At 35.7% G+C, this 25,512-nt stretch overlaps 2 protein-coding genes and 1 long non-coding RNA gene across 4 annotated transcripts in view; 1 reads left to right on the forward strand and 2 right to left on the reverse strand.

Annotated features, from left to right (window-relative positions):
- Positions 1-691: 691 nt before the first annotated feature.
- On the reverse strand, positions 692-4,471 carry LOC141481063 (protein CTLA-2-alpha-like). The gene is made up of 2 exons (XM_074172068.1): positions 4,312-4,471; positions 692-1,063 (listed from the first exon to the last, which is right to left on the reverse strand). Exons 1-2 carry the CDS (start codon positions 4,399-4,401, stop codon positions 848-850), a joined length of 306 nt encoding a protein of 101 aa, XP_074028169.1. The 5' UTR covers positions 4,402-4,471; the 3' UTR covers positions 692-847.
- On the forward strand, positions 2,170-4,959 carry LOC141481064 (uncharacterized). The gene is made up of 2 exons (XR_012464730.1): positions 2,170-2,478; positions 4,675-4,959. It is a non-coding gene; the product is annotated as an uncharacterized lncRNA (long non-coding RNA).
- An 8,461-nt stretch (positions 4,960-13,420) lies between these two features.
- Positions 13,421-25,512, reverse strand: part of LOC111510031 (ribosomal protein S6 kinase alpha-5) — a 203,004-nt gene continuing 190,912 nt past the window's right edge. For both annotated transcript variants that reach the window (XM_074172067.1, XM_074172066.1), the window contains exons 6-9: positions 23,508-23,646; positions 20,022-20,199; positions 18,697-19,830; positions 13,421-17,695 (exon numbers count right to left, since the gene is read on the reverse strand). In XM_074172067.1, coding sequence (XP_074028168.1) covers positions 17,035-17,695; positions 18,697-19,830; positions 20,022-20,199; positions 23,508-23,646 — 2,112 coding nt within the window. In that variant the 3' untranslated portion in view covers positions 13,421-17,034. The remainder of the gene's footprint in view (positions 17,696-18,696; positions 19,831-20,021; positions 20,200-23,507; positions 23,647-25,512) is intronic.

Consider the following 25,512-nt stretch of genomic DNA (forward strand, 5'->3'; position numbering starts at 1 on the left):
TCATTTCGAAACGAGGGCTATCAGACTGTAACACTCCGTATAACGTTTGGTTTAAAGTCTACAGTGACTTACATCAATGTGTTCAAAACATATAGAATTTTAATGCAGTACCACCTTTTCATTTTTTAAATCCATGTTTTTGAATACGTTACAACTTTTCAAAAAGATATGTTATCCATATATAGTACTACAATAAAGGACCAAGCTGAATGTACCAGTTTCCAGAGTTTAGGAATCCAGAAATTGTTCGAATAGATTATATTATAATATGATAAATTACTTGATCATATAAAAAGTTGTCCAAACCTGTTACAATTTAAAAAAATATTTAAAACAATTTTTCATTGCAAAAAGCTAATATAAGGTAGATTGGACAATGTAGAGATATATATCTTTTTAGGTGTTGTACTTTATTTCATAAATTTTCTTTCAATCTGAGTGTTGTAAGGTATTCAGTTTAGTTATAGTACCATTTTATAATAGTAGGCACTGAATTCATTGGATTGAAACGAAATCATTATTGTCAAGGTTGTGTTCTATATATTTTTTAATCATTTTTCCTCATCTGTTCAGTATAATTCCCATACGCCACTGCAACAGACAGATTAAGGCAAAAACATCATTAATTTCTCAGAATTTAGTGTCTACTATTGTGTAATTATAGTATAGGCTAATTGAAAAACTACTCATACAATATTTGTAAATTGTTTTTTATTGGACAGTAAAGTTCAATTTTCCACTTTTGTATTTGATCAGTGAAAAATTTAATCAATAGAATAATTTTGTTATTATTTCGTTTTCAATTCATAATAACAATTTTGCTTCATTTCAAAGTGAGTAAATTCATTTAGGATTGATCCTTCCGGCCTCTGAATCCTCCGGTATATCTGTCCTTAAATTCTTCAGGTGTCAGATCGGTAAATTGATTCACTCCTTGATAATATGACTCCTTCCCAGCATCATATCTTTTGTTATGCTCTCGGATTTTCTTCAGGTTCTCTTTGAAAATTTCAAATCGACGAGCCTCTTCACTAGAGGATTCGTAGGATTTTTCATGTTTTGACTGAAAAAAAAAACATCAATGACTCCGCTTCTAAATACAAAGTTGTTGAATCATTCTTGAATAGAAAATTGCCACTGTACAAGTTATCACTACGAGGTCAATCAACTGGAACGATTATCAAAGAATTAGGTACATGTCCTACATACCAGAGCAATGTCAAGTGGCCATATCAACAACCGAAAATGACCCTGCAGGGTAGGTATATAAATCAATTCACATTGTCTTGGACAAAAAATTCACTAGGGTCAAAGAAATCGTCTCCAGGTTGAATTCGACGTTTACAACTGTCGAAAACCATAAGATCTGCAAATAGATTGATGAAAGATTCCTGGTTCAAATCATGGTAGTTTCTCAAGAAGAAAGAAATTTTAGGAAACACATCATGTCCAAAAATAAAGCACAAGTCATCAACATTTCAAACATCCAATAGTCTACTACACACCAAAAACTGAATAGATTGTCGATGTCTAAAAGATGGCACAGGTTGACAACATCCAAAAGATCAACTACGTTAGAAAAAAACCGATAAAAACGTTGTGTAATGAAAGCTACGAGAGAAATATCTCGAAATCTGCAACAGTAATAAACTTTGTTGAATAATACGTGCCAGAACGATGAATATGGATTCTGAAGAATCCGGCCAAGAATGAAGTTAGAAACAAATCAAATTGATCTGAACGGCGAATGGAGTTTGATCTGATAGGTATCGGAATAATGCAGTTGTCAATGACATTTCCTTCAACTACACAACCTATCGTTCTTAAGTCCAAGATTTTCTAGACCAACTGCTTAGTAGTCCAGTAGGAAGACTCAAAATTTGGCACTCTCTCATTACCCATGAAGCAACTGGCTATTTGTCATCCACCCTTATAACTGGTAACGAGATGATTTACCATTAGATTCACTACTACCATTAGATTAACGTGTACACGTGTATTCTAAATTATTGGCGGCCACTTCCATCAGAAATTTTTAAAAATGATGGGATATGTAACACATACTCTGATAAATATGATCTCATGAATACATTCAATTGTTCAAAAGTCGAAATCAGTGAATTTTCTCTTCAAATTATCTGTATAATCGAAATGAAAATCATATTTTCAGTAAATTTATTGTTTAACAGTTTGTGGGTTGGTAATTGATCTAGTTATATCCGAACAACCATTTGTTTTAATTATAAGCTGTCATTCAGTATCTCGTAAAAATTCAAAATAAGTGATAACGATCAAGATATTTTTGCTACCCCACCAGATATCACCGAGCAAGCAAATATTGTGATGAATAATTAGCTGCCAGCAAAATCGTGAGAAAATTACGAATATAATTTTGAAAATTTCGAGTTGGAGAGAGGAGAAAAACATAACTTCGTTCTCATTAAGGAAGTTCCAGATTGTAAATATTCGTTTTCGAAGGTAACACAACTGTGTTTTTATTTCTATTCATTTTTTATGAACGTTTCGCAACAATTTTTTAAAAACTAAGACCCAACATAAAGGTGTAAACTGAATTATTCAACCTCACCAGCCTACAGCCAATCGTATTTCATTTGCCAGACGCCTCTAAAGCAAAGCTTACTTCCGGTAATTCTATGAACTATAGAACTATAACAGCCAAGCAAAAGGATTTGAAAATATTTTACAGACCAAAAAATACCTGTTCGCACTTGTATTTGACATTATTATATTTTTTAAAACTCTTCAAACTGATTTATTTACTCACAAAGTGAATATCACTACTCATATCTCAATCAAACATCAAATTGGTAATCGCCAGAGTAGCTCAGCGGTAACGCGTGTATATATTGCATGTATTTTCCTATACCCCGAGTTCAAATCCCACTGCTGGAATTCTTTTTTATGTGAATGATATAATTATATATTAGTGTAACTATAAATGTACATAATTATAACAAAAATGAACCCTAATAAAATAATTTGTAGGAAATATTGTCAATCGTAGAAAAAGTATAGTACGCACTTCCAGGATTAGACCAATTACGTCCACTCGCGAATTATTGCACTTGGCTAACGCCATATGCTTACAATTTTTCGCTCGTGGGTAATTGGCTCCTTATTCTACTCGGTACGTAATATACTATTTATCCGCCAATGGGTTTATTATGTCAAGTATTATGTCAGGTAAAAATTTGTTCTTCGTTCAGTGGCAAACAACATTATGTTTAAAGCCAAGACCTGGCCGACTTATATAATTTGAAAGGAATGCCTAGTTTTCTTCTTCTCAGAGGAATAGAGCAAGTGTCATATGTTTTAGTGGCTCCTATATAGATTGGTGCCCTTACCTCACCTTTAGGGTTCCGGGTTCAGAATCAATTATCTTTATTTGTTTCAGGAGCAATAATATGTAGGGAATTAGTGAATGATTTCCTGAAATCATTTGGATGGGGAAAATCTGTATATCCTAAATATAAAGTTTGTGCAAGGTTTTGACACCAAGTTTTTATCGAAGACTGCTAATATTTTTGAAATGTAATAATAGTGAAAACCTCATGATACGATTTTGGTGCAATTTCATATAATTTGTCAGCTCTTCATTGATTATTATGCTAAAACATATTTTATTATCTATTTCTCAAATTCGATTTCTGCCGATAAAAATTTTCCCGTATTCGGAGCATTAGACACAGCCATTCCCAATTTGGTGTTAACATTCATGATTACGATTTGAAATTACTCACTGTGGAATATGAAATGCCCAGTTTCCAGTTTATTAGTAGTGAAAACAGTTATTTGTGTGGTATAGAACAATTGAAGCCATTAAAACTTTTCAATAAACATGAACTGTCAAACGATAGTTGTTCGTCATCAATCGGCCCCAAAATCTAAGATCTAGCTCTAGCTATCTCTCTTTGATGTAGCGAGTGCAATCTATCCTTCAAACAAGAGTTTTGTTTCTGATCAATGCAAACGTTGATTGTATTGTCTTCCTTTTTCACATGAAGAAGAAAAGGATGATATATGAAATTATGTGTTTTATCGGGTATTTTATTGATGACGCATCCAAATTCTTTAGGGTCCTAACTGTAACAAACATATTATGCATACAGACTAAGTTAACAACTGTCCTGAACTAGTGACGTGATTTATAATCACAGTCATGAAAGCGCATATAGGAAACAATGAAGACACCGCATTAAAGGTGACCTAATTCACAGATCTACTTGTTATCTTATGAAATGGAAATAAGAAATACATTTTAATTAAAACTTACGTTCAAGTCCAACTTACCTTGAACTTATTCCACTCCTCTTCATCGGACAAAAGTTGAGCCATTGCAAATGCTACTACGCACAAAAATACCAATATTCTCAAATGCATTCTTATCAAGAAGATTCGATATTACTGCTGTGACTGGCTGATAATTCGACACTGATGTTTGTCATGTTGAATATATATCAGGAAATTATCAGATGTGCTTCTCCCACGACAGTTGATTCTTGAAATCCTTCAATATCAAAACATTCATCTGATGATGAACAATCAACTTTTCAAACATGTTTTTATAAGGCAGATTTGAATGATTTTGTTGGGCTACTACTTTATTTCAACATATTCAACGAATTTGCATTCATGGAAGCCTTTTTCATATAGATTTACGGATTGCAGTGCTGTACAAATAACGTCAAGAATACGAGGAAGTAGAAATTTCAAGGCCAAAAAATGAGAAAAACAAAACATAATTGAACGAATTAGAGCTACAGAATCGTATATCAAATGTAACGAAAATTTAACTGAATACTTTAATATATCGATAAGATAAAAGTTTCTATGAACCGCTTAGACATTTTTTTGGATAAGCAAAATTATCAAATTCGACAAGTTACTTGTGAAGATCACATTTTCCTTTGAGAAAAATATTTTGATTTTACGATGTAATTTTTTCTTACTATTTTTTGAGTTCATAACTTTCCACAGTCTAAAAAATAAACAAAGCTAAATCAATAAATAATATCTATTATGTGATAGAATACTGACCTAAAAGTTCACCCCGAGAAGTTACTGCGTAAAATAAACCGCTGAAGAGTCCAATTGGTCAGTCATTCTTTGTACGAATCACATAGTTGATGGATGAAAAGGTAACTTTATTTTATGAACACTCTTTTTTTCCCGCAGCTCCAGTCGGAACATTTAAAACTCCTTTCTATTGCACATCTACAACATAAAATGAACCAACATACAAAATTTCAGCCTCCGAAAATATACCGGTACGGTATAGGGTAACCTTTAAAACAATTACCCAGCAACTAAACTCCAGGAATGTACCCTTGGTAGTAGGAGAATGGATACTTAAGATGCTCTCTAGCAGAGCAATAAGTATTAATGTAGAAGACATCACAGTGAAAGGACTGGTCATGAGGGGATGTCCACAGGGACACCCCTCCTATGGAACATAGTTCTGGATACCCTGAATAATTACCTCAACAATAATGGATTCTATTCAATTGCATATGCAGTTGATATATGTATCTTGCAGACCGGCAAATTTGTGAACACAATGTGCGATAGAGCGCAGGATGGTCTCAAATTAATAATACAATTTGATACCCCTCCTGTAGAAGATAAAAAGGTAAAATTAGGAAGACTCTATAGCAAAAAAAACTATAATGTATTTCAACAGCTTTGTAATAAAACTGATTGGGCAATTAAATTACGTAATAACGATGCATTCTTGGAATTTTATGAAAAACTCCGCACCAACTTTGAAAAAGCATTCCCTATTAAAAAAATTAAACGCAAAATGAAATTAAAGACTCGGATAACCAAAGGCATCAAAATAGCGGGAAAAAATATGAGATCCTTGCACTTGATTCATAAATTTACTGAGGAACCGTTCTTCCACAAGTATTACTTGGCATACCGTAAAATATACTGAAATGTCATCAAAGCAGCAAAAACAAATCATTAAACTAGTAGGATGGACAGTGCAAATAATATGAATAAAGAATGCTGGAAAGTGATTGATGAATTGAGGGGTAAATACAAAAAATATCAAGAAATTTCAATAGACGCCAACGACCTAAATACTTATTATTGCAACACAGCACGTGAGATAATTAACTCAATTTCGGTACCTCACTCTGCTTTAGATTACATGAATGGAACCTGCATAACAGAAGAGTTTTATTTGGATGACGACACCAATCTTTCCGAACTGAAAAAAATTCTCAACAATACTCAACTCAAAAAATCCTCGGGAATTGATGATATCTCAATGAGAGTAATACAGAATTTGCCAGATTCAGCCTTAGATGCTCTAATAGTGCTAATCAACCACTCATTCAAAATTGAGATAGTTCATCCATTTATTAAAAATGCAGTTATTATTCCTATACATAAGGCGGAAATATAAATGACCCTTCAAACTATAGACCAATATCGCTCATAAACAGTTTAGTGAAGTTATTAGAAAAACTAGTGAAATATCGACTTCAAAACTTTTTACTATCAAAAAATATAATAACAGAAGAACAATTCGGATTCTGCTGCAAAAACTCGAATTCTATGGAGTCAGAAATGGGAGTTTGAAATGGCTAAAAGTTTATTTAGAACAGCGCAAACAAATCGTTCGACAAGGTAACATGGTACGGAGTCTGAAGTAGGACACATACAATATGGCGTCCCTCAGGGCTCGGTTATTGGCCCATTACTTTTCTTACTGTATATAAACGACATCACTAAATTGAACATCTCAGCAAAAATTACCCTCTTTGCGGATGACACCACTGTACTGTGGCACAGTAAAACACCACAGCAACTGTTTAATAAAATAGAAAAGGATTTGTGCAAAATAAAACAATGGTGCGACTCAAACTTTCTAGCTCTGAACTTAAATAAAACTAGCATAGTCACTTTCCGCTGCATACCACTGATATACCAATGTCAAATGAACTAATAACTAATAAATCACAAACGAAATTTCTTGGGTTCGAAATTGAAAATAAATTGAAATTTGAATGTCACATAAAATCTTTGTGTAAAAAACTCTCATCAGGTTGTTACGCAGTTCGTATAATCTCCAATGACTTGGGTAGTTCCACGGCCAAAACTGCTTATTTCGCTCTGATTGAATCCCACATGAGATATGGAATCGCCTTCTGGGGTGTTTGTAGTACCTACTTATTTGATAGTGTGTTTATGCTGCAAAAAAGAGCATTGAGATATATATATATATATATATATATATATATATATATATATATATATATATATATATATATATATATATATATATATATATATATATATATATATATATATATATATATATATAAAGTGGATCGAAGATGCTCGTGTAGAGAATTATTTAAGAATCATAAAATATTAGCAGTAACATCACTTTATATACTTGAGACGGTGAGCCTCATACACAAGAATAGACATACCTTACATAGATCCCTGAATCATCGTGAATCGAGCCAAAGCTCTCTCTTCAGACTACCTATCCCCTCCAGCAATTTAATAAAGGATTCAATTATCTATAATGGGATTAAAATCTACAACCATCTTCCGACAGTTATAAAGGACAGCGCATGCATTAACCGTTTCAGAAAATTGTCCAAAAAACTACTGCTTGAAATCTCACCTTATCTGTTTCTGTTTAAAATCTGTTTAAAATCTGTTTTTCCGTTAACCAGCTGTCGCACCCCTACGAACGACAACCCTCAGAAGTCGAAACTTGTGCGAGCCAAGGATTAACGAGGTCTTACCTTTTAACGTGTGATTCCTAACACGGGTTGTCGGTAGCAAGTGAAGATCGATCGTTCAGACTAGGGCTTGAACCACCGACCAGCACGGCAGTCAATTCGAGTGAGTGAACAAAGCACCCACACCGAACCGCTTGGCTACCGACTGACCCTTAATGAATATTTTTCCTCCACTTTTGACTAATTATCTTCATAACTGTATGTTTACTACGTGGGCTGCTCATAAAACATCTCAGCATGTATCCATATATGAATATAAAAATCATGTGTAGAGTTGTAAAACATGTCTAAATCTCAATTTATTTATATTAATTAGTATTAGGATTTAGATATTGAGATTTTTTACGTAGATGTAATCTAACTAATTGTTTGACCAAATCACATTGCATAGCTTTGTCTAGGAGAATTATGTTCTTCTGACAATAAAGCATATCGTTATTGATTGATTGATTAATAGAAACATGGCGTAGGCAACACTCACTGTCGATCAATCCCAAGAAAACTAAGATGGTCCTTTTCACGAGTAAAAGAAGTTTATCGGGTTTACCTCCCGAAATCTTCAGAAGCAAACTTCTCTGAAGAGGTGAAATACCTTGACATGAACCTACAGAGTAGAGCAAGAAGAGCATATGTGGCTTATGAGCAACGTCGGAGGTCAGTGGGATGCACATAGGGTCTTTCATCCTGTTTGGTCACCTGGATCTACACTGCAATAATAATACCTATGTTAACGTACGGACTCATTGCACGGAGAACAAAAGTTCTACAAGCATCACAGGAGCTATGAGAACAACATCAACCGAGGCAATAGAATTAATTACTGGTCTGACCCTTCTGGACCTGTAAGTTAAAGAGGTTGCGTTAATGGTCATGTTACGATTGCGCATGGCTGGTGTAAACCTAGAAGTAGGAATGGTTCAATTGAGGCTAAGCCTATGGCGAGAAGCGCTTACTGCGCAAACTCTGCTGCAGGCAGCCAAGTCTGTGTTTAATAAACCCTACGAGATACAAATAAAACAGAACACATAGTCAGATGCTACAAATACAATACGCATATATACCAAAGTCTCAAAAACCAAGGAAGGCTCAGGATGTGGAGTACTCCAAATCACTAAGCCTAAGAATTAAGTGGGGAATGGGAAAGAATACCAGCGTGGTTCAAACAGAACTGGCTGGTATCTCAATCGCCACAAAAGAAATAACCAAGAAAAGAATTTCTGACACTTGCACTGATAGTAGACAAGACCTATCATTCCTGAATAAACGTGTTACCTCAGGGCTAGTTCTAGAGTGCCACCAATATTTAGCCATAGCCTCGGTAGATAATAACATTATCCTGAGGTGGGTTTAAGGGCACGACAGTAGTAAAGGTAATCGCGTTGCCGATTCTTTAGCCAAGGAAGCGGCTGGACTAAGAATTTTAGGACCCAGTGATTACTACGGCCTGATGACTTCGACATTTGCGGAACTAGGCAAACGTCACATCCATGCTTAATTCCCAAAGAGATGGGATGGAATCGAAGGATGCAATCTTGCCAGGATCACCTTTGGCGACCCTGGGAAGCTGGCGCCAAAGAAATATCTGGCGATGACCAGAAAAAACCTACGCTCAACAGTAGGTTTTCTGACTGGTCACTGTCGACTAAGAAAACACCTCCATATTATGGGGCTGGTGGACAACACCTCCATGCAGGATGTGGCCTAAGTGCTATAAGTCTACACTCACCCTCTCTACTCTACATATACAGATACTGGTACGGAGAAACACTGATAAAAAGATAATTTTCATATGGCGCGTCTCTAGGGATACGCCCCAGTTGGAATATTCAAAAATCCTTTCTTATTTCACATCAAAAACATAAAACGAACCTACATACAAAATGGCAGCCTCCAAAAATATAGCAGTACGGAGAAGCAGTGATGAAAAGGTAATTTTGATATGTAGACGCACCCCTTTTACCTCCACAGGGGGCGCCCCAGTTGGAATTTTTTAAAAAATTATTTCTTAGTGCGCATCTAAGACCTGAGAACCACATATATACCAAATTTTGGGTTTCTAGGACTCACCATTACGGATAAACAGAGATGATTGATTGTAACGTTAAAAAGAAGCCTGCAGCCTGATCATACTTTATTGGAAAAACCTACGGTTGTAATTTCATTTGTTGTCCAAATACATGTATACAGTGCATTGCAGTTGAAACGTACCACTCTGAATAAGTCATTTGATATTGAGACTGTAAAAAAACGTGAAAGCCGTCAACTCTACTTTTCAAGGAGACACATAAAAGTCAGTCACCCTCTGACTCATATAACAAATCACATGAAAACCAGTTTAAATGGAATTAATATTCGAGCGACTGCTTATTTGAAAGGTCTTTTATCTCGGTATTCAATACTGCAACATTTTTGATATTACAACGAAAACCAATGTCAGGAAAAAAAGAAGTACCTACTTTTCAAAGTTTGTATTCGATTTCGAACAAAAAGGTGAAACTGAACAAAATCAGTTCCTTTATCAAATGTTCGAAGTGACCGTCATTACCTTGCATACTTGTGATGCACTGTGTGGAACCTTTGGTGTAGTAACCTCCATCAAGACAGCGCATCGTGTCACCGTGGACCAATGTTTTTTTCTTTGCCATATGCAGTGATTCCTCTGCAATTTAGGTCTTCAAGCGCCCGAATAAAGTTATATTAAATTCACTGTTGGTTTTATTTCCCTTCTCAAGATAGTCGATGAATATTACACCACGCACAGCCCAAAATACCGAGGTCATTAACTTTCCAGCCGATTGTTGTGATTTCGGCGCGGACGAGGTTCACCAGTTGTTATGTTTGAACTTGGCCAAACACTACTTGTTTTTGATTCATTGTGAGCTCGCGCGGCATCCGCTTTGAACAGAGGTTTTTCATAGTCAAATGAACATGCAATATAAAGCTAGGATGTTCTTTTGATATTTTTACGTCAGCTAACTCACACAACTTCACTTTTCGATCATTCAAAACGATTTTGTGGATTTTTTTAACGTTTTCTGGTGTTACTGTCTCATTTGGACGTCCACTGCTTTCTGCATCATCGGTGTCTCTACGACCACGTTCGAAGTCAGCAAACCAACATTCAGAACAGACTTACCGATACAAGTAATGATGGAATTACTGTGTAAGAAACTGCTACTTTCAACTGAAGGACGAATTCTTTACGCAAGATGAGGGACTTCCAATGGAATCACCACTTTCACCGGTTATAGTCAATATAATATATGGAGAGGTTTAAAACCCTGACCATTGAAGAAGAGTCTGGTTGAGATACGTGGACGACACCTTCATAATATGGAACCATGGGAACGCAGAACTAGACACCTTCCTGAAGCACATCAACAACGCAAGTCCTTCCATCACTTTCACAATGGAGAAGGAAGTCCACAACGAATTGCCATTCTTAGACGTATTGGTGAAGAGGACCGACACGAAATGGGAAACGTCTGTGTTTTGAAAACCCACTTACACAGGACAGTATCTGAACCAGGAATCCAACCATCATCAATCAACTAAGAGAGGAATCATCAAGGCTCTACTAGACCGTGCTTTCGGGCTCTGTTATACAAAGGAAGGTCTTGAAAAGGAACTGAGCACCATCAAAAATGACCTTCAACGAAATGGTTACTCCAAAGTGATGGTGGAACAGGCTTTAGCGAGAAGACAGCAAGAGCTCCACTAGGAAGAGAAGCCGCCACAACCAATACTTGTACTTCCCTACATCAGAGGATTGTCGGAAAGGATAAGAATAATTGGGTTCAAGTATAACATGCTTCAGATCTGGGAACACTATCCGTAGCAGCCTCACAAAAACCAGGCCACCAAAGTCGAACTGCGATTCCAAGAATTGCATTTACCGGATACCCTGCGAGTGCAGAGAATCATACATCGGTGAAACTAAGAGACTATTGAAAGTTCGCATTGCCAAGCATAAGAAACACACATAGCGGGAGAAATCAGCAAATCAGGAATAGCAGAGCACGTTTGGACTCGTCAACATAACATCAAGTGGGCTCAAGCTGAAATCATCCACAAGAAGGTTTAGGAGAAAATTCAAAAAAGCAGCATATATGTTGTCCAACAACGCATTTAGCCACACTAGCATAGAGCTCTAACACACTAGCATATGCTCTAATCAAGCGGAACACGACCAGCTCCCGCCAAACCGTCAGCTACCGCTAAAACCGATGAAGCGGAGAGAGGGAAGAGGTGATAGGTGAAAGCACTCGAATGACCTATAAACAGTCAGATCTCTGAGGAATAAGTCCAAATCAGCTGCAAGGGTAAGGGAGCTAGGCTCCAACCTGATTGAACTGAGGATGAGCTTGGTCTGAGTAAGTCCAGTTATCACCCAAAGACGATTGTGGATACTAACAATCAAAACGTCGTGAAGTAACTCCATTTCTTGTTAATATTTTTTTAATTTTCATCTGGTGTTGATGGTTCAATTTTTTTGACTTTTTGGTTGTTGCTTGTATTTTATCTCATTGTAATTTCAGTTTTTTTGCTCAATATAATTGTTATTTTTTCAGTTAACTTCTTTTAATTTTTTATACATTCTTTCAGGGATTTCAAATCAATTTATATCATACTAGTACTATGTTGCAGTGCCCGAGAATACCTACCAGTATTCTCGGCCAGTGCCATCTAGTGGCGAGTTACAGAAAAATTGATAGCCTAAAAACCTTCTCTATGAAAAATTACTTATACGTGTCAAATTTCAACACGATCGGTTGAGCGATGTAGAAGTTTATCACTTACCAACCAACAAACATCCATTTTTATATATTAGATTAGACAATGCAAGTCCGAACTGATGAAATGATCATTCAGTTGTTTCTGATGAAGCGAAGTCCTTATAACATATTTTTTCCCATCAAGAAGCACTGTAAAATTTAAACACGAAATTTTTTTTACAATTGGTTCTGAAAGTAACAAAAATAGTGTCACTCTTAGCACAATAACTCACTAACTTATGAGTATAATATCATGAAATTTCAACAGCTTTCTTTTGAAGTTCAGTACGAACTGAAAAAGCGGTGAATGCAATAAGACTAACACCATCTATGTGTTAGGCCCGAGACCTTTCAGCCCATGTTACATATTATGATGTGTAAGTTCATGTATGGCATTCATTTCAATATCGTCATGAATGTTTGTAGTGCAAGCTGAATGAGAAAAAAATGATATTCCTGTAATTCAATTTTCATATTTGAAAGTTATATTTTCAAGTGGACTTTCCCTTTCAGATTGTATGAGAAAAAAACTTCAGTGTATGAACCACACATCTTTTTATTTGAAGAGTTTTTCTTAAAGTATTTGATTTTTTCTTCTATTCTTCAGCAGCTTCCCGAACATTTTTTTTCGATTAATCTATACAGATTGGAATTTCAGATTTGTTGACAATTTCTGGAAATTTAATCAGATGTGGGATTATGTCATCCTGAAATCATCATTTTAGGATATATAGCTTATTGCTCTTTTCTGGCTGATTGCATTTTTGAAAGCAGAATCACAACAAAACCTTTAGAGGATGCAAAATATATATTTACTACTGAACAATAAAGGTCATTCACAACAATGAAACAAGTATAAAGAATCAAATATTTAATACTAACATAATTAAGGCATGTTACAATCATATGTATGTTGCCCCAAACAAGCACAAAAACCCCTAATTTGGAGGTGATAGTAAAAAGGCACTGTCCACTTGGTCTCTATCAAAATTTTATCATTTTCATCATAATTATATATATGTATATAAATATATACCCTTTCATTTACAGTATTACCATGTACAAATTAACAATATATTTTCAACCTATGCATTTCGTAACTATAAAATTAAAATACTAAGTGATAATTTTCACAATTACTGTACCTGAGTGCAAAACAAAACTAAAGGATGAGAATCAATCTAACCCATACTAAAAATTGACTAAAAAAGACCAATAAGTGAAGTTTTTACAAGGATTGGTAGAGTTACATCTGATCACCATCACATCTACAATTTTTAAGCCAATGACAGAAATGTAGATATATCACTGCCAGCTTTTCTAATAAGACCCGTTTAGTTATGAATTAGATTTTGCGATAGCATCACGAGTTTTTATCATCCTTTTTGGCAGACATGCTTTTGTGTTCCAGTGATAAAAATCGTCAGTCTAAGTGAGAAAATGAATACAGGCTTTTTAAAAAAATGGATACACGTTATTGTGCTGATAGAGCACTAAGAAGACTATAGCTGGAACTAGATGCCTAATTGGAAACTCTCAGAAATCTTGGAAAGCATACTGGTTAATGCCTATAAGAACTGCTTGAAATGAAGAATGATTTTTGAAGTTCCGCTTCAAGACCTTTCATGGAGACTGACAGAGATATGAAAAATTCTTTAATCTGTAGAGTATAGGGACTACATGAAAAATATTTCATAGAAGTGAATAGAATTAGAAGGCAGAATATTCATTTTGTCGACGTTGAAAGCGTTAACTTTGCTATAATATTTAATGGTTCCAGGGAAAGATAAAAAAATGAGAAAACCCCTAATGAAATAATTGATAATGAACCTCAGTCCCATGCTGAGTTTTTAGGGTGTCATTTTATTTGGATACCAATTATGACTGGGATTTTTCTTACCCAAACGCCATCCACTTTTTGAAAAAGTGAAATCTATCTTCAAAGGTCATACATTCTCTTACCGCTTTTGTGAACCTAGATTTTTTTATAAAAAATTGTGATTTATTGGGTCATGCCGTTCAAATTATTTGGTTGTTGGGGCGGTAAAAGTAAAATCAACCACACAGGCATAACGTACTTAGAAAAACACAGTAATATGAGATTTCCACATGAAACTTCACAAAACTGTGACACGTGTTTGGCTATACAATAACATCTACATAGCATATACAATAGCGTGCATAGCATCTTCGGATGTACTGTGACGCCTAAAGATGCTATAGCGAAACACCTGTCACGGTTTTATAAACTTTCAAGTGTAATATAACATTATGATGTGTTTTTTGAATATGTTATAAAGAAAATACTCTGTATTCCGGTGCCATATTTTTGTATGTTTAGCTAGGAAAGATCTTAGACGTAATTAATATCTAAACTTATGAAAAAGAACTTTTAGCAAATTATTTCCTGAAAACTAATTTTCAAGTTCAGAATTATGAAAGTCATGTATTCAAAACACAAAACCGCGACACGTGTTTCGCTGTACGATGGCATCCTCATGCGTCATAATAATCCTATAATACGCCTGATGATGCTATTATATAGCGAAACACATGTTGCGGTTTTGTAAACTTTTTCATCAAGTGTTGGTCATTTATGAAAGTCATGTATTTTCAAGAGGTAATAAATCCCCCAACAAATTCAGCATAGGCTTACGCAGTATTACGAAAATCAAAATAAATAATTCATGAACGATATTTGGAAAGGTTGTTTCTTATGAGCGGGGAGAAAGTTGCGGAAATGGAATTGGCATAGATGAGACTAAAATTCTGAAGGATACCCATACAGATACAGTCATTTCAAATAACTTGAATAAAAAATTGAGGCTTTCACATATTCAGATAAATTAACGAAAACTAGACCTCATATATTGATTTTTGCTGTTATGGAAAAATGAAATGAGGAGGAGACGTAGAAAAAAAAATTTAGATACCATTTCTACGTTCGTCCTACCAGTGGACAGATCAATATTAGAGGCCGACTAATGTGATCATCTTTTCATGTTACTGGCTAATTTAAACAAATTCGTTTCTATCAGACGTTTGTCGTCTACCACTCCGCTTGTCTAATATTCACCTATGGGGCATTCAAAATATTTTTGAGCAAAACGGTTCTTTGAGTCTTGGGTCCCAAACAGGTCTTATTTCCATTTTGAAAATCCCCCAGGTGAACAGGTGTTCATATACAGGGCGAGTCATTGTTCAACAAAATAACAAAGGACTATAAAATACTGTTGGCTGGTACAATTTTCGATGCAAACTGAATGAACACATAATTTTCTTGAAAACGAAACTCGCCTTGCATAATAATTCAGGTAATAGAGAAGAATAAATATTTTTAAATACAAAGCATTCATATGAAATAAATATAAAATTCCATAATTATTTAATAGTGAGCCGGTTGCATTCAACAAATAAATTTCAACAAACTAAGGAACGTGTCTTCATTTCACGTAATTAACTAAACAGCAGATTCCATTTTGGAATAGTTTATTTCGCAATAGGAATATCCCAAAATGAGAGTTTGGTCAGCAGCACCAGATTTCAAACAATGTTCCCAGTAATTTCATAGTCAAAAACATATTGCAACCGTCCCATCAATCAACGTGATACGCTGTTACGATCTCTTAAAATCCGTATAAAAACATTTTATACAGAAAACGAGAAGTATACAATTTACAAAAAATTTTCTATATTTTGTTTTATATATTAGTAATAATATATACAATTTTTTGGTATTTTTCTTCATTTATTTAGCATTCACTCTAGGAAGTGCACTTTAAACAGTTTTTTCAGTGAAATAAAAATGGAAACGGTATACTGATTGTTTTCTATAGGAAAGGCAATCGTAAAAGTGTGGTGAATTTCTGACAGTTTGGCCTACATTTCATAAACATTTGAATAAATCGAAAATTGGACTAAATCACACATTCTTCAGTTGCATATTTATTCAAAATATTATAATTTCGCACATGATAAAACAGTTGAACCATGATTTTGAAAAAATTCAGATGGTACTCAAAATTCTAATGTAGTTCCAAATTTTCATAAAGTTCTCAACGGCCTCTCAGAAATTCACATATCTGAAGATTGATTGTAAAAGTAAAACTCCTAATGAAAAATAATGCATTACTTTAAAATTCTTCAGGAAGAAACCCTGTAAAAACTGTCAAGAAACGTGTATCACAGCCTTCTAAATTGTTTCAACCATATCATTTTACACCACCTTATGAAAACAAACAACGTACCTGGGAAAAAAACAAAAATTTCTCTAAATGAAAACCTAATCTTTGTCTCGCCATTTTTATCACATTCAGATTTTTCTGGTAACAATTACATTTTTACTTCCATTCGATTTACACACACTATATCAACTAAGATTGGACTCACACATCCAAACCTTGACTAACACCTAAATCACATACAAACTAACAAAACAGTAACTATAAATTGAAGAAAAGAAATCAGATGGCCTAACAGAGGATCTTTTTTCTTCCCTTTCCAATGACGGCGGTGGAGGAGGAGCCACATGCGTTTTTCCTGATTTTTGATTGAGGCGTATCAGGGTGTTCAGATATATCTTCCAGTTTTCGCTTCCTCGTCCTGTTTGGTAGAGATATGAACTCCACTGGCGGTTCTCCGTCAATCTCCAACCTAGTTCGTCTTATCCTTTCGCTCTGCCTAGTTTGTACGTAAACCTTCTTCTGTCTTTTCTTCCTTTCCTTGTTGCTGTCGATGGAATTCTTGTCTGATACCACAATGCCACTAGAACTCGTAGACTCGCGTATCGTTTCACTTGTTCTACTCTCACACTTGCTGGAGTCCGAAGTACGTACACTGTAATTCGACAATGAAACGTTAGAGTTTGTGGGGTTAGAGGTGATTGTTTGTAAGTATTCGGTGACGCGGTTCTCGCTATTGTCTTTTTCTTGCTGCGTTGAAACAACAGTTTCGTCTTTGTTGGGTGCATTTTCAGTCTTTTTGGGTTCGAGAGATAGTTTGGGTTTTGTGAGGGTGGTGGAACTCTTGAGAGAACCTTCACTCGTGAATGATGAGGAAGAACTGTTGTTCTCTGATGAACTTTTCTTCTTGCGCCTACGTTGAGCGAGTTTGGCATTCAGAACGTCCTGTAACCTGTAAGCAAAACATTAATTCAATGATGTAACCAACGAGTATCGAATTACAGTAAACTCATTCTGATTGACTATCACTCCAAATAATGAAAATAATAATAATAATGATGTTTATTTATGAATATACAACAGCACAAGACAGTAACATAAAAATAATGCAATACAAACAAACATGGATAAACCCACTAAAACCGAAGTTATGCGTGAAAATTCTTCAGTTACGCAATGCATAACTGATGTGCAGTATTGATTTCACATTTAAACATGTTGTAGTGAAACGAGAAATGACAAAAAAAATTAAGATAATCTGATCATATTGTTTTTCAATAATGATAACAAGGTCTGCTATGAACAAATTGTAGGATATTTAACTAGTGATTTTAACAGTATTTTCTGTGCAGATTACGGAAAAAATTGTAAAAAATTCTGTCACCTATAGATAAGTCACAAATTTAACCTGAAATTTTCTTACCAAATGGGTTTTTAAGTTCGGTAAGGGTTCGATGTTTCTGTATTATATAGCCTATACCGATTTAGAGAAAGGGAATTTGTCCCGGCGTCATGGAAATGTTCAACATAACGTATGAACCAGAGAAATGGAGACTTTCCATTGATTCACCAAAAAGAAGTTTGAAAGCTGTACTTCTTCGCAATGGGAACCCATATGCTTCTGTGCCTGTTGGACACTTCATTTGAAAGAATGCTACGAAAATCTTGAATTTGTTATTAACAAGCTCAGCTACTCTGATCATAAGTAGACCATTTGTATTTCAATGTTACTAGGTCAACAAAGTGGTTACACTAAGTTTCCATGTTTCCTATGTGAATGGGATAATGAAATCCTTCAGTTATGTTTAATCCTCAGTTCCAACAAACCTACTGCTAGAATGTTGGGAGCAGTTCATTATTATTTTGGGAAAATTTTATTTCAGTCTGACTCATCATCTATGAAAAATAAAAAGCCTGCGAATGTGTAAGAAAATTATGAAAAAAATCCTTTACCTGAATCCCTCTCTCTGCGCTTGGTGGAAGGCGTTGAAGGTTGTCTGCAAGCTCTTTTCCGCCGAGCTTCCCAGCACCTCAGGAGTCATAAGCGAAGTTTGTGAGAAGTTTTGACTGCCCTGTACCCAAGGATTGTTCTGGAGATCGGACATCCTCAATCGTAGCGCGGGGTTGACCGTTAGCAGTCCCTGGACAACCTGCTTCGCCTCGTTGCTGACGCCCTGCCAAGTGGGAGAGTCGAAATTGAAATCACCCTCCTTGATGCGTTCCATGATCGAAGTTACACTCTCATCAGTAGACCTGGCGTGGAAAGGAGCCTTACCGCAGAGCATCGTGTACAAAACCACCCCAAGACTCCACAAATCGCAGTTTTCGTCGTACCCTTCGGGATCACCTTTCAGTACCTCAGGGGCAGCATAATGTAGAGTGAAACAAGGCGTGTGCAAGGACTCCTTCTCTTCCTTCAACCTAGCGAATCCAAAGTCTATGATTTTTATTTCGGCGTTGTCGTCTTTCGAAGTGAAGACCAAGTTCTCAGGTTTCAAGTCGCGATGCACAACACCCCTCGAATGCATGAAACTCACAGCCGAAACGAGCTTCCTGAGAATGCTGGACGCCTCGGACTCTGTAAATCTCGACTTCATTCGTATTCGATCAAAGAGCTCACCGCCCTTTAAATACTCCAACACGAGATAGGTGTAATTCTCGTCTTGGATGAACTCGTGAAGGGAAACTATGTTGGGGTGATCTTGACAGGCTCGTAGGAGATTCACTTCCTGGGTACAGTCGCGCGCTTTGCTAACGATCTTGACGGCGAATTCTTTTCCGGTGGACTTTTGCACGCATCTTCTGACTATGGAGAAAGTTCCGTCTCCTATGATTTCTTCGCCGAAATCTACATCGTACGACTGGAAGAACTGACTGTTTCCGAGAGCGAAGTTTTCCAGATTGTCGTGCTCTCGTTTCGGATGGAGAATATCTTCGGAAACGACGTTTTTGCTCAGGAGAACCGACGGAGCAACGTAGGAGTAGCCCTTGAAGATCTTTCCATAGTTTACGGGAACTGAGGATGGTGAGTCAGTGGGGGGCATGGCTGTAAATTCCTCGCTGAAGTTGGAAACATCCAGTTCATTTCTGTAAAAACAATATGATACTTGAAAATACCTCCTCTGCATTTTCTTCATCAAGTTGGAAACCGAATCATGAGATAATTTTCTTATTATTATTTTTCTATTCCTCATGTAAATTTATTCACAGATTACTAATTTCATATTGATACTAATTAAAACAGCACCGAAAAACAAACGAAAAATCACTCTACTCACTTTATAATTGGTTTGAAAGGAGCAGGAATTTCCTTCCTGGCAAGTTTGTCCCAGTCTAAACCTCTGAAAAAACTGTGCCGTTTCAGTTCATTGGCGTCTTCTTCTCCACCTCCCAAACGTTTCCTAGGGTCTTTTACTAGAAGTTGTTTAATGAAATCCGCTACGTCAGCTCCCAGTGCTGAAAGAAAAAAAACTATTTTGAAACAAACTTGTCAGAAAACCCATGAAATTTAAATGGTATCAACCTTATTATAGTCCTTAAGAATTATAATAAGAGGACAACTATTATGCACAAAAACAAATGTTTGTATCTTCCACTTTTTCCAGAAAAAGACGATTGAATTTTGGAAAAATGCAACCGTGTATTGTCAGTCCTGACACTTTTTCCAATTGTACTTGCCAGATACGATAAATAGACCTTTGGTGTATTCGTAAATCTATTAGGGGAAATCAACTTATTCAGCAACACAAGGTTGAGAAGTTCGGGAGATTCCTATTTGAATATCAAAATTTATGTATCCAAAATTCGACATTTCATAATGCATGTGTTACAATGGTTGGAAATGAAATAGAAGTACCTTTCACAAAATAGGGCAATTTGAATGTTGTGTCCCTCAATATTGATATATTCAATATTTTTTATTATCCAAATGTTGTAGATATCAAAAAACTAAACAAAAAAGTTGACTATTAATAAATATTGATTCTAGCTCTTGTTTAACGTGGCATTTTTCGACTAGCCAAGTTGTTCCGATTATAATTTGACGAAGACCATAATAAAAATTGATAAATACTTGCTAAAAATTGATTCGAGTAAATTTTAGAGGAATCGAAACGATATTTGTATGAACAGGAAAAATAATTTGGATGCTTGTGTAGATGAAGAAATCTCGGTTCTGATAGTAGCTAAACGAAGAAGAATTCCCGTTGAATAAATTATTCAGAGATGTAGTTGATTATAGTACCAAAATAAAATAATACTCAATTGATTTTCAAGAAAAAACTCTTATTTTCATTCCTGAAACAAACAAATTTGGAAGTACATTCAAAGCTAGACGAGAAAGAGTTTGTTAAAGAAAGTTCGATTTATTTTAGGAAGCTGAAATATTGATCAAGGCAAAGAAATGACAATTGACCAATTTGGTGATGTCTGGAACGATTTATGATCATAATATAATTGAATATGTGATTTGAAGAGGCTTTCTAACAATTGTAATTTTCAGTAAGGCTGTAATTGAGAAATATGTGATTGTTTTTTTTCTTCTGCAGATACTATGTTGTACTGATATTGCTCCACCAAGAGGATTGCATAACTGTTTGGACAATATTTGCTACTATTATCAAATAACACTTCTGTTGACTATATTTTACTAAAACAATTATGAAACTGCGTTAGAATGAAAATTAACAGAATAATTGTATTACCGAAGTCATTTGAAACAACTCCGAATTTGCCATTTTTTCATTTTTGTTTTTTATATTATTCGAAATCGGAAAACGTTTGAAGCGATGAGAGACTTTACTTTAAGAATATGTATGATATTTATATGAGAAATTCAATTTTGCGTGGATATGTTTATTTATACTCCAATCGATTACTTATTTGAAGAATATATGCCTATAAATTGCATTGACAGGCAAGCCCTATTAGCCTTGAACAGACAACGTGTTACCTCAGGGCTAGTACTAGAGTGCCACCAAGATTTAGCCAAAGCTTCGGTAGATAATAACATTATCCTGAGGTGGGCTAAAGGGCACGACAGGAGTAAAGGTAATCGCATTGCCGACTCTTTAGCGGAAGGAAGCGACTGGACTAAGAATTTCAGGACCCAGCGACACTTACGACTTGATGACTTACACTCACCCTCCCTACTCCACAGATGCCTATAAGAGAACAGCAAAAATGAAAATAGGGTCAATAGCGTCATTGGCAAAAAACTGTCAGAAAATGACATTGACTGGATTCAAACCGAAAGTGATGTGGATCATTTGATTGTACAATCAGATCCAGATAGTAACAACGCTCATGATGTAATTGCTGTAGCAGAAAGCACTGATGTGTTATTGGTATTGATTGCACCTGATAATGAACAAGCCAAAAATAATGCCTAACGAATATCCTAATTGGATAAGTAGAAATTGGAACCACTGGCGTGAAATGAATCTATTTTCTTAATCATCATTATCAGACAACATTTTAATATTTTGATTTGTAAGGAAAAAGTGTTTTCGATAGGTTAAAAATCCTTGATCATGCAGACACTGTACGTTATACAACTGTAGAAAGCGTATAATGTTTTTATACTACATTGTATGGACGGTAACCTGGTGGGTTGACGTGGATGATAAGCTTCACTCAGACAATCGACCGATGTGCGAACCAGTGGTTCAAACCGCAAAGCCGGACGATCGATTTTCACTTCCTATCGTCACACGTTGGAAGGTAAGACCTCGTTAGTCCTTAGGTCGCACAAGTTTCGAGTTGTAACAGATTCATTGCTTTTATAATAAAAATCATTTTATTTTCTAATAGTTTCATTATCATGTTCGTTACCTTCGACAGAGGCTACAGAAAAATAACATATTAAGAGAGTATACTTGCAAGTTCAGCAATAGAAAACTAACTTTATAATATCTCTTAAAAAAGGGTGGGCAAAAAGATGACTAATTAAAATCAATCGAAATGACGCCGTTTCATAATTTTTTCTTTGAAATAAATTTTCAAATAGATAATCGATTCAAATATACTTATATACATATTATTCAAACGATGTAAACAATTCTATTTTCGTTTCAAAGGATTACTGATTTGAAATAAATAAAAAAACAAAAAATTTGACACAAAAATCATCAAAATCAGACCTGTTTCTGAAGAATACCCCATCATCCGAAGACGATTGTTGATACTAACAATCGAAACGTCGGCGACGTAAAGTAACTTGGCTTGGGATATCTAAATTTTTTATTTTTTGTTAAATCTTTAATTTTTTTTACTTGTATTTTATTTCACTTTAATTTCATTTCAGGGTTTTTTTGCTTAATATAATTGTAATTTTCAGTTATTGTTTTTAATTGGAATCGGCCGCGGTGGTAGTGCGCCCGACTCACGATCGGAAGGCCGTGGGTTCGATCTCCGCCTCGACCAGATATTTTTCTCGAACGAATTTATCTGGTTGAAGCTGGGAAGATTATGTAATCGTGTTAGGAATCACACGTTGAAAGGTAAGACCTCGTTAGTCCTTAGCTCGCACAAGTTTCTCAACTTCTGAGAGTTGCTCGTATGGGGGCGACAGCTGATTAACGGAAAAACAGATTTTAAACAGATTTGTATTGGTTCTTTTGGGGATTTCAAATCATTTCATATAATATTAGACAATGGAAGTCCGAACTAATGAAATTCATCATGAAACCGTTGTCAATCACCTTCAAACACCCCTTAAAAGTATTTATTGACGCGACTAATTGTTTTCACTGAAAAAAACTTACAATCAGGAATTGGGGGAGTAGTCCTCAATATCCTCCTGGAGATCTCCTGCTGGTGATTCCTTTCGCCCTCCACGGTGAAGGGAGACGCCCCGGTGAGCAACTCGTACGTCAATACCCCTACGGACCACCAGTCAACAGCCTGGAAACAAAAAAAAAACAACTGTAAAGAGAAAATCGTTTTTGCGACAATATCGTTCGAGAATCAGTTTCATTTCGGTCGTAAAGTGAATGCCAGCCCACTGAAAGGACAACCTGTTGGATGACAATATTGTGGATAGGTGTTTTGGATGAAGAGTATATTATGTTCACTGGCGAACAGAAACATGTGAACGTTGAGGCTGTTGATGGAATTTTGTGTAGGGGAGAGAGGAACAAAAAGTGTGATTATGTTCAGCTTGTTGAAGCTGTATCTGTCAAATTAGTTGTAATTTATTCAGTGTGTTTTGCCAAGCCACCACGTACGAATATAGCAGTCAACAACGCGTGCGAATAATAAAATTGTTTTATCAAAATGGAAGTTCTGTTCAGGCAACATACCGCGCACTTCGCCCATTTTACTGTCGCCATAATCGTCCGATCTAGAGGTCTATTCGAAATGTGGTGAATTAATTTGAGTCTACTGGTTCAGTAAACGATGTACCAACACCAGTACGTCGACGAAACGCAGGATCTGTGAGAGTATGCAGGAGAATCCAAGGCAGTTGATGTCGCTCACAAGAACTCTGCCTTTCGCAGACCACAACTTGAAGAATTTGCGCCCGTACAAAATTCAACTGAGTCAGGAATTTAAGGTACACGGCCATTGACAACGACATGTGTTCACTGAATTGGCTCTGGAGCAGTTGAAAACTGACCCTATTTTTCATCTAAAAATCATATTTAGCCATGTGGCCCATTTCTGGATGAATGGGTATGTGAACAAACAAAATTGTCGAATTTATGACGATACCAATCCACAAGAGATCCAAGAGCATCCAACGCATCTCGAAAAGTCACTGTTTGGTGTGGATTTTGAGCTGGCGGCGTCATATAACAACTCATTTAGGTTTGATCTGTACACCAACGACATGTGGTTTCGACAGGACGACGGTACGTGTCACACAGCTCATGAAACATTGGATATTCAGCACGAGCGATTTGAGGGCATAATCATCTTACATGGAGGTGATGTGAAGTGGCCACCGAGGTCGTGTGATTTGACCCCGTTAGACTTTTTCTTGTGGGGTTTTCTTAAGTCGCAGGTATATGCGAATAAGCCACACATGGTCCTCAAAGCCAATATAACCCATGCCATCGGTCAAATTCAGCCTGATTTATGCGCTAGAGTCATGGAAAATTGGACGTTTCGGATGTGCTCCACTCAGAGAAGCCGTGTCAGACATTTAAACGATGTAATATTCCACACATCAATAGGGCTTTCAAACGAATAAAACATTTCGATGATATCTTACACATACTTTATTTTATTTAAATTTAAAGATAGAAAGCGAGGAAGATAGGTCTATAATGTCTGGGATGGCATATGTCTATCTTTTAAGGATAGCTTCCTATACCCATTTTACTGTTTGGAATGATAGTAACATATAAATAAAACCATGAATAAACAAAATATGTCAGAAATTACTAAAGAAAGGAAGAAAGAAAAAAAATTGTAATTAAAACATTTATGAAGGTGGGTCTATAATGTCCGGGATGGCATATGTCTATCTTTTAAGGATAGCTTGCTATAAAATAAATGAATAAACAAAATATGTGAGAAATTACTGAAGAAAGGAAGAAAGAAAAAAACTAATTGAAACATTTATCAAGATAGGTCTACAATATCCGGGATGGCATATGTCTATCTTTTAAGGATAGCTTTCTATAACCATTTTACTGTTTGGAATGATAGTGACATATGAATAAAACCATGAATAAACAAAATATGCGAGAAATTACTAAAGAAAGGAAGAAAGAAAAAAACTGCAATTAAAACATTTATCAAGATAGGTCTACAATGTCCGGG

This window comes from Leptinotarsa decemlineata, unplaced genomic scaffold (assembly GCF_025532065.1).
Source record: "Leptinotarsa decemlineata unplaced genomic scaffold, Ldec_3_MD MMD2_tig00000035_RagTag_RagTag, whole genome shotgun sequence".
NCBI lineage: Eukaryota > Metazoa > Arthropoda > Insecta > Coleoptera > Chrysomelidae > Leptinotarsa > Leptinotarsa decemlineata.

Excerpts from the sequence above, each read along its gene's own strand:
- LOC141481063 (XM_074172068.1), bottom strand. The coding sequence starts at position 4,401 with ATGCATTTGAGAATATTGGTATTTTTGTGCGTAGTAGCATTTGCAATG. Across the intron at positions 1,064-4,311 it reads AGGAGTGGAATAAGTTCAAG|TCAAAACATGAAAAATCCTA; the intron begins GTAAGTTGGACT and ends TTTTTTTTTCAG.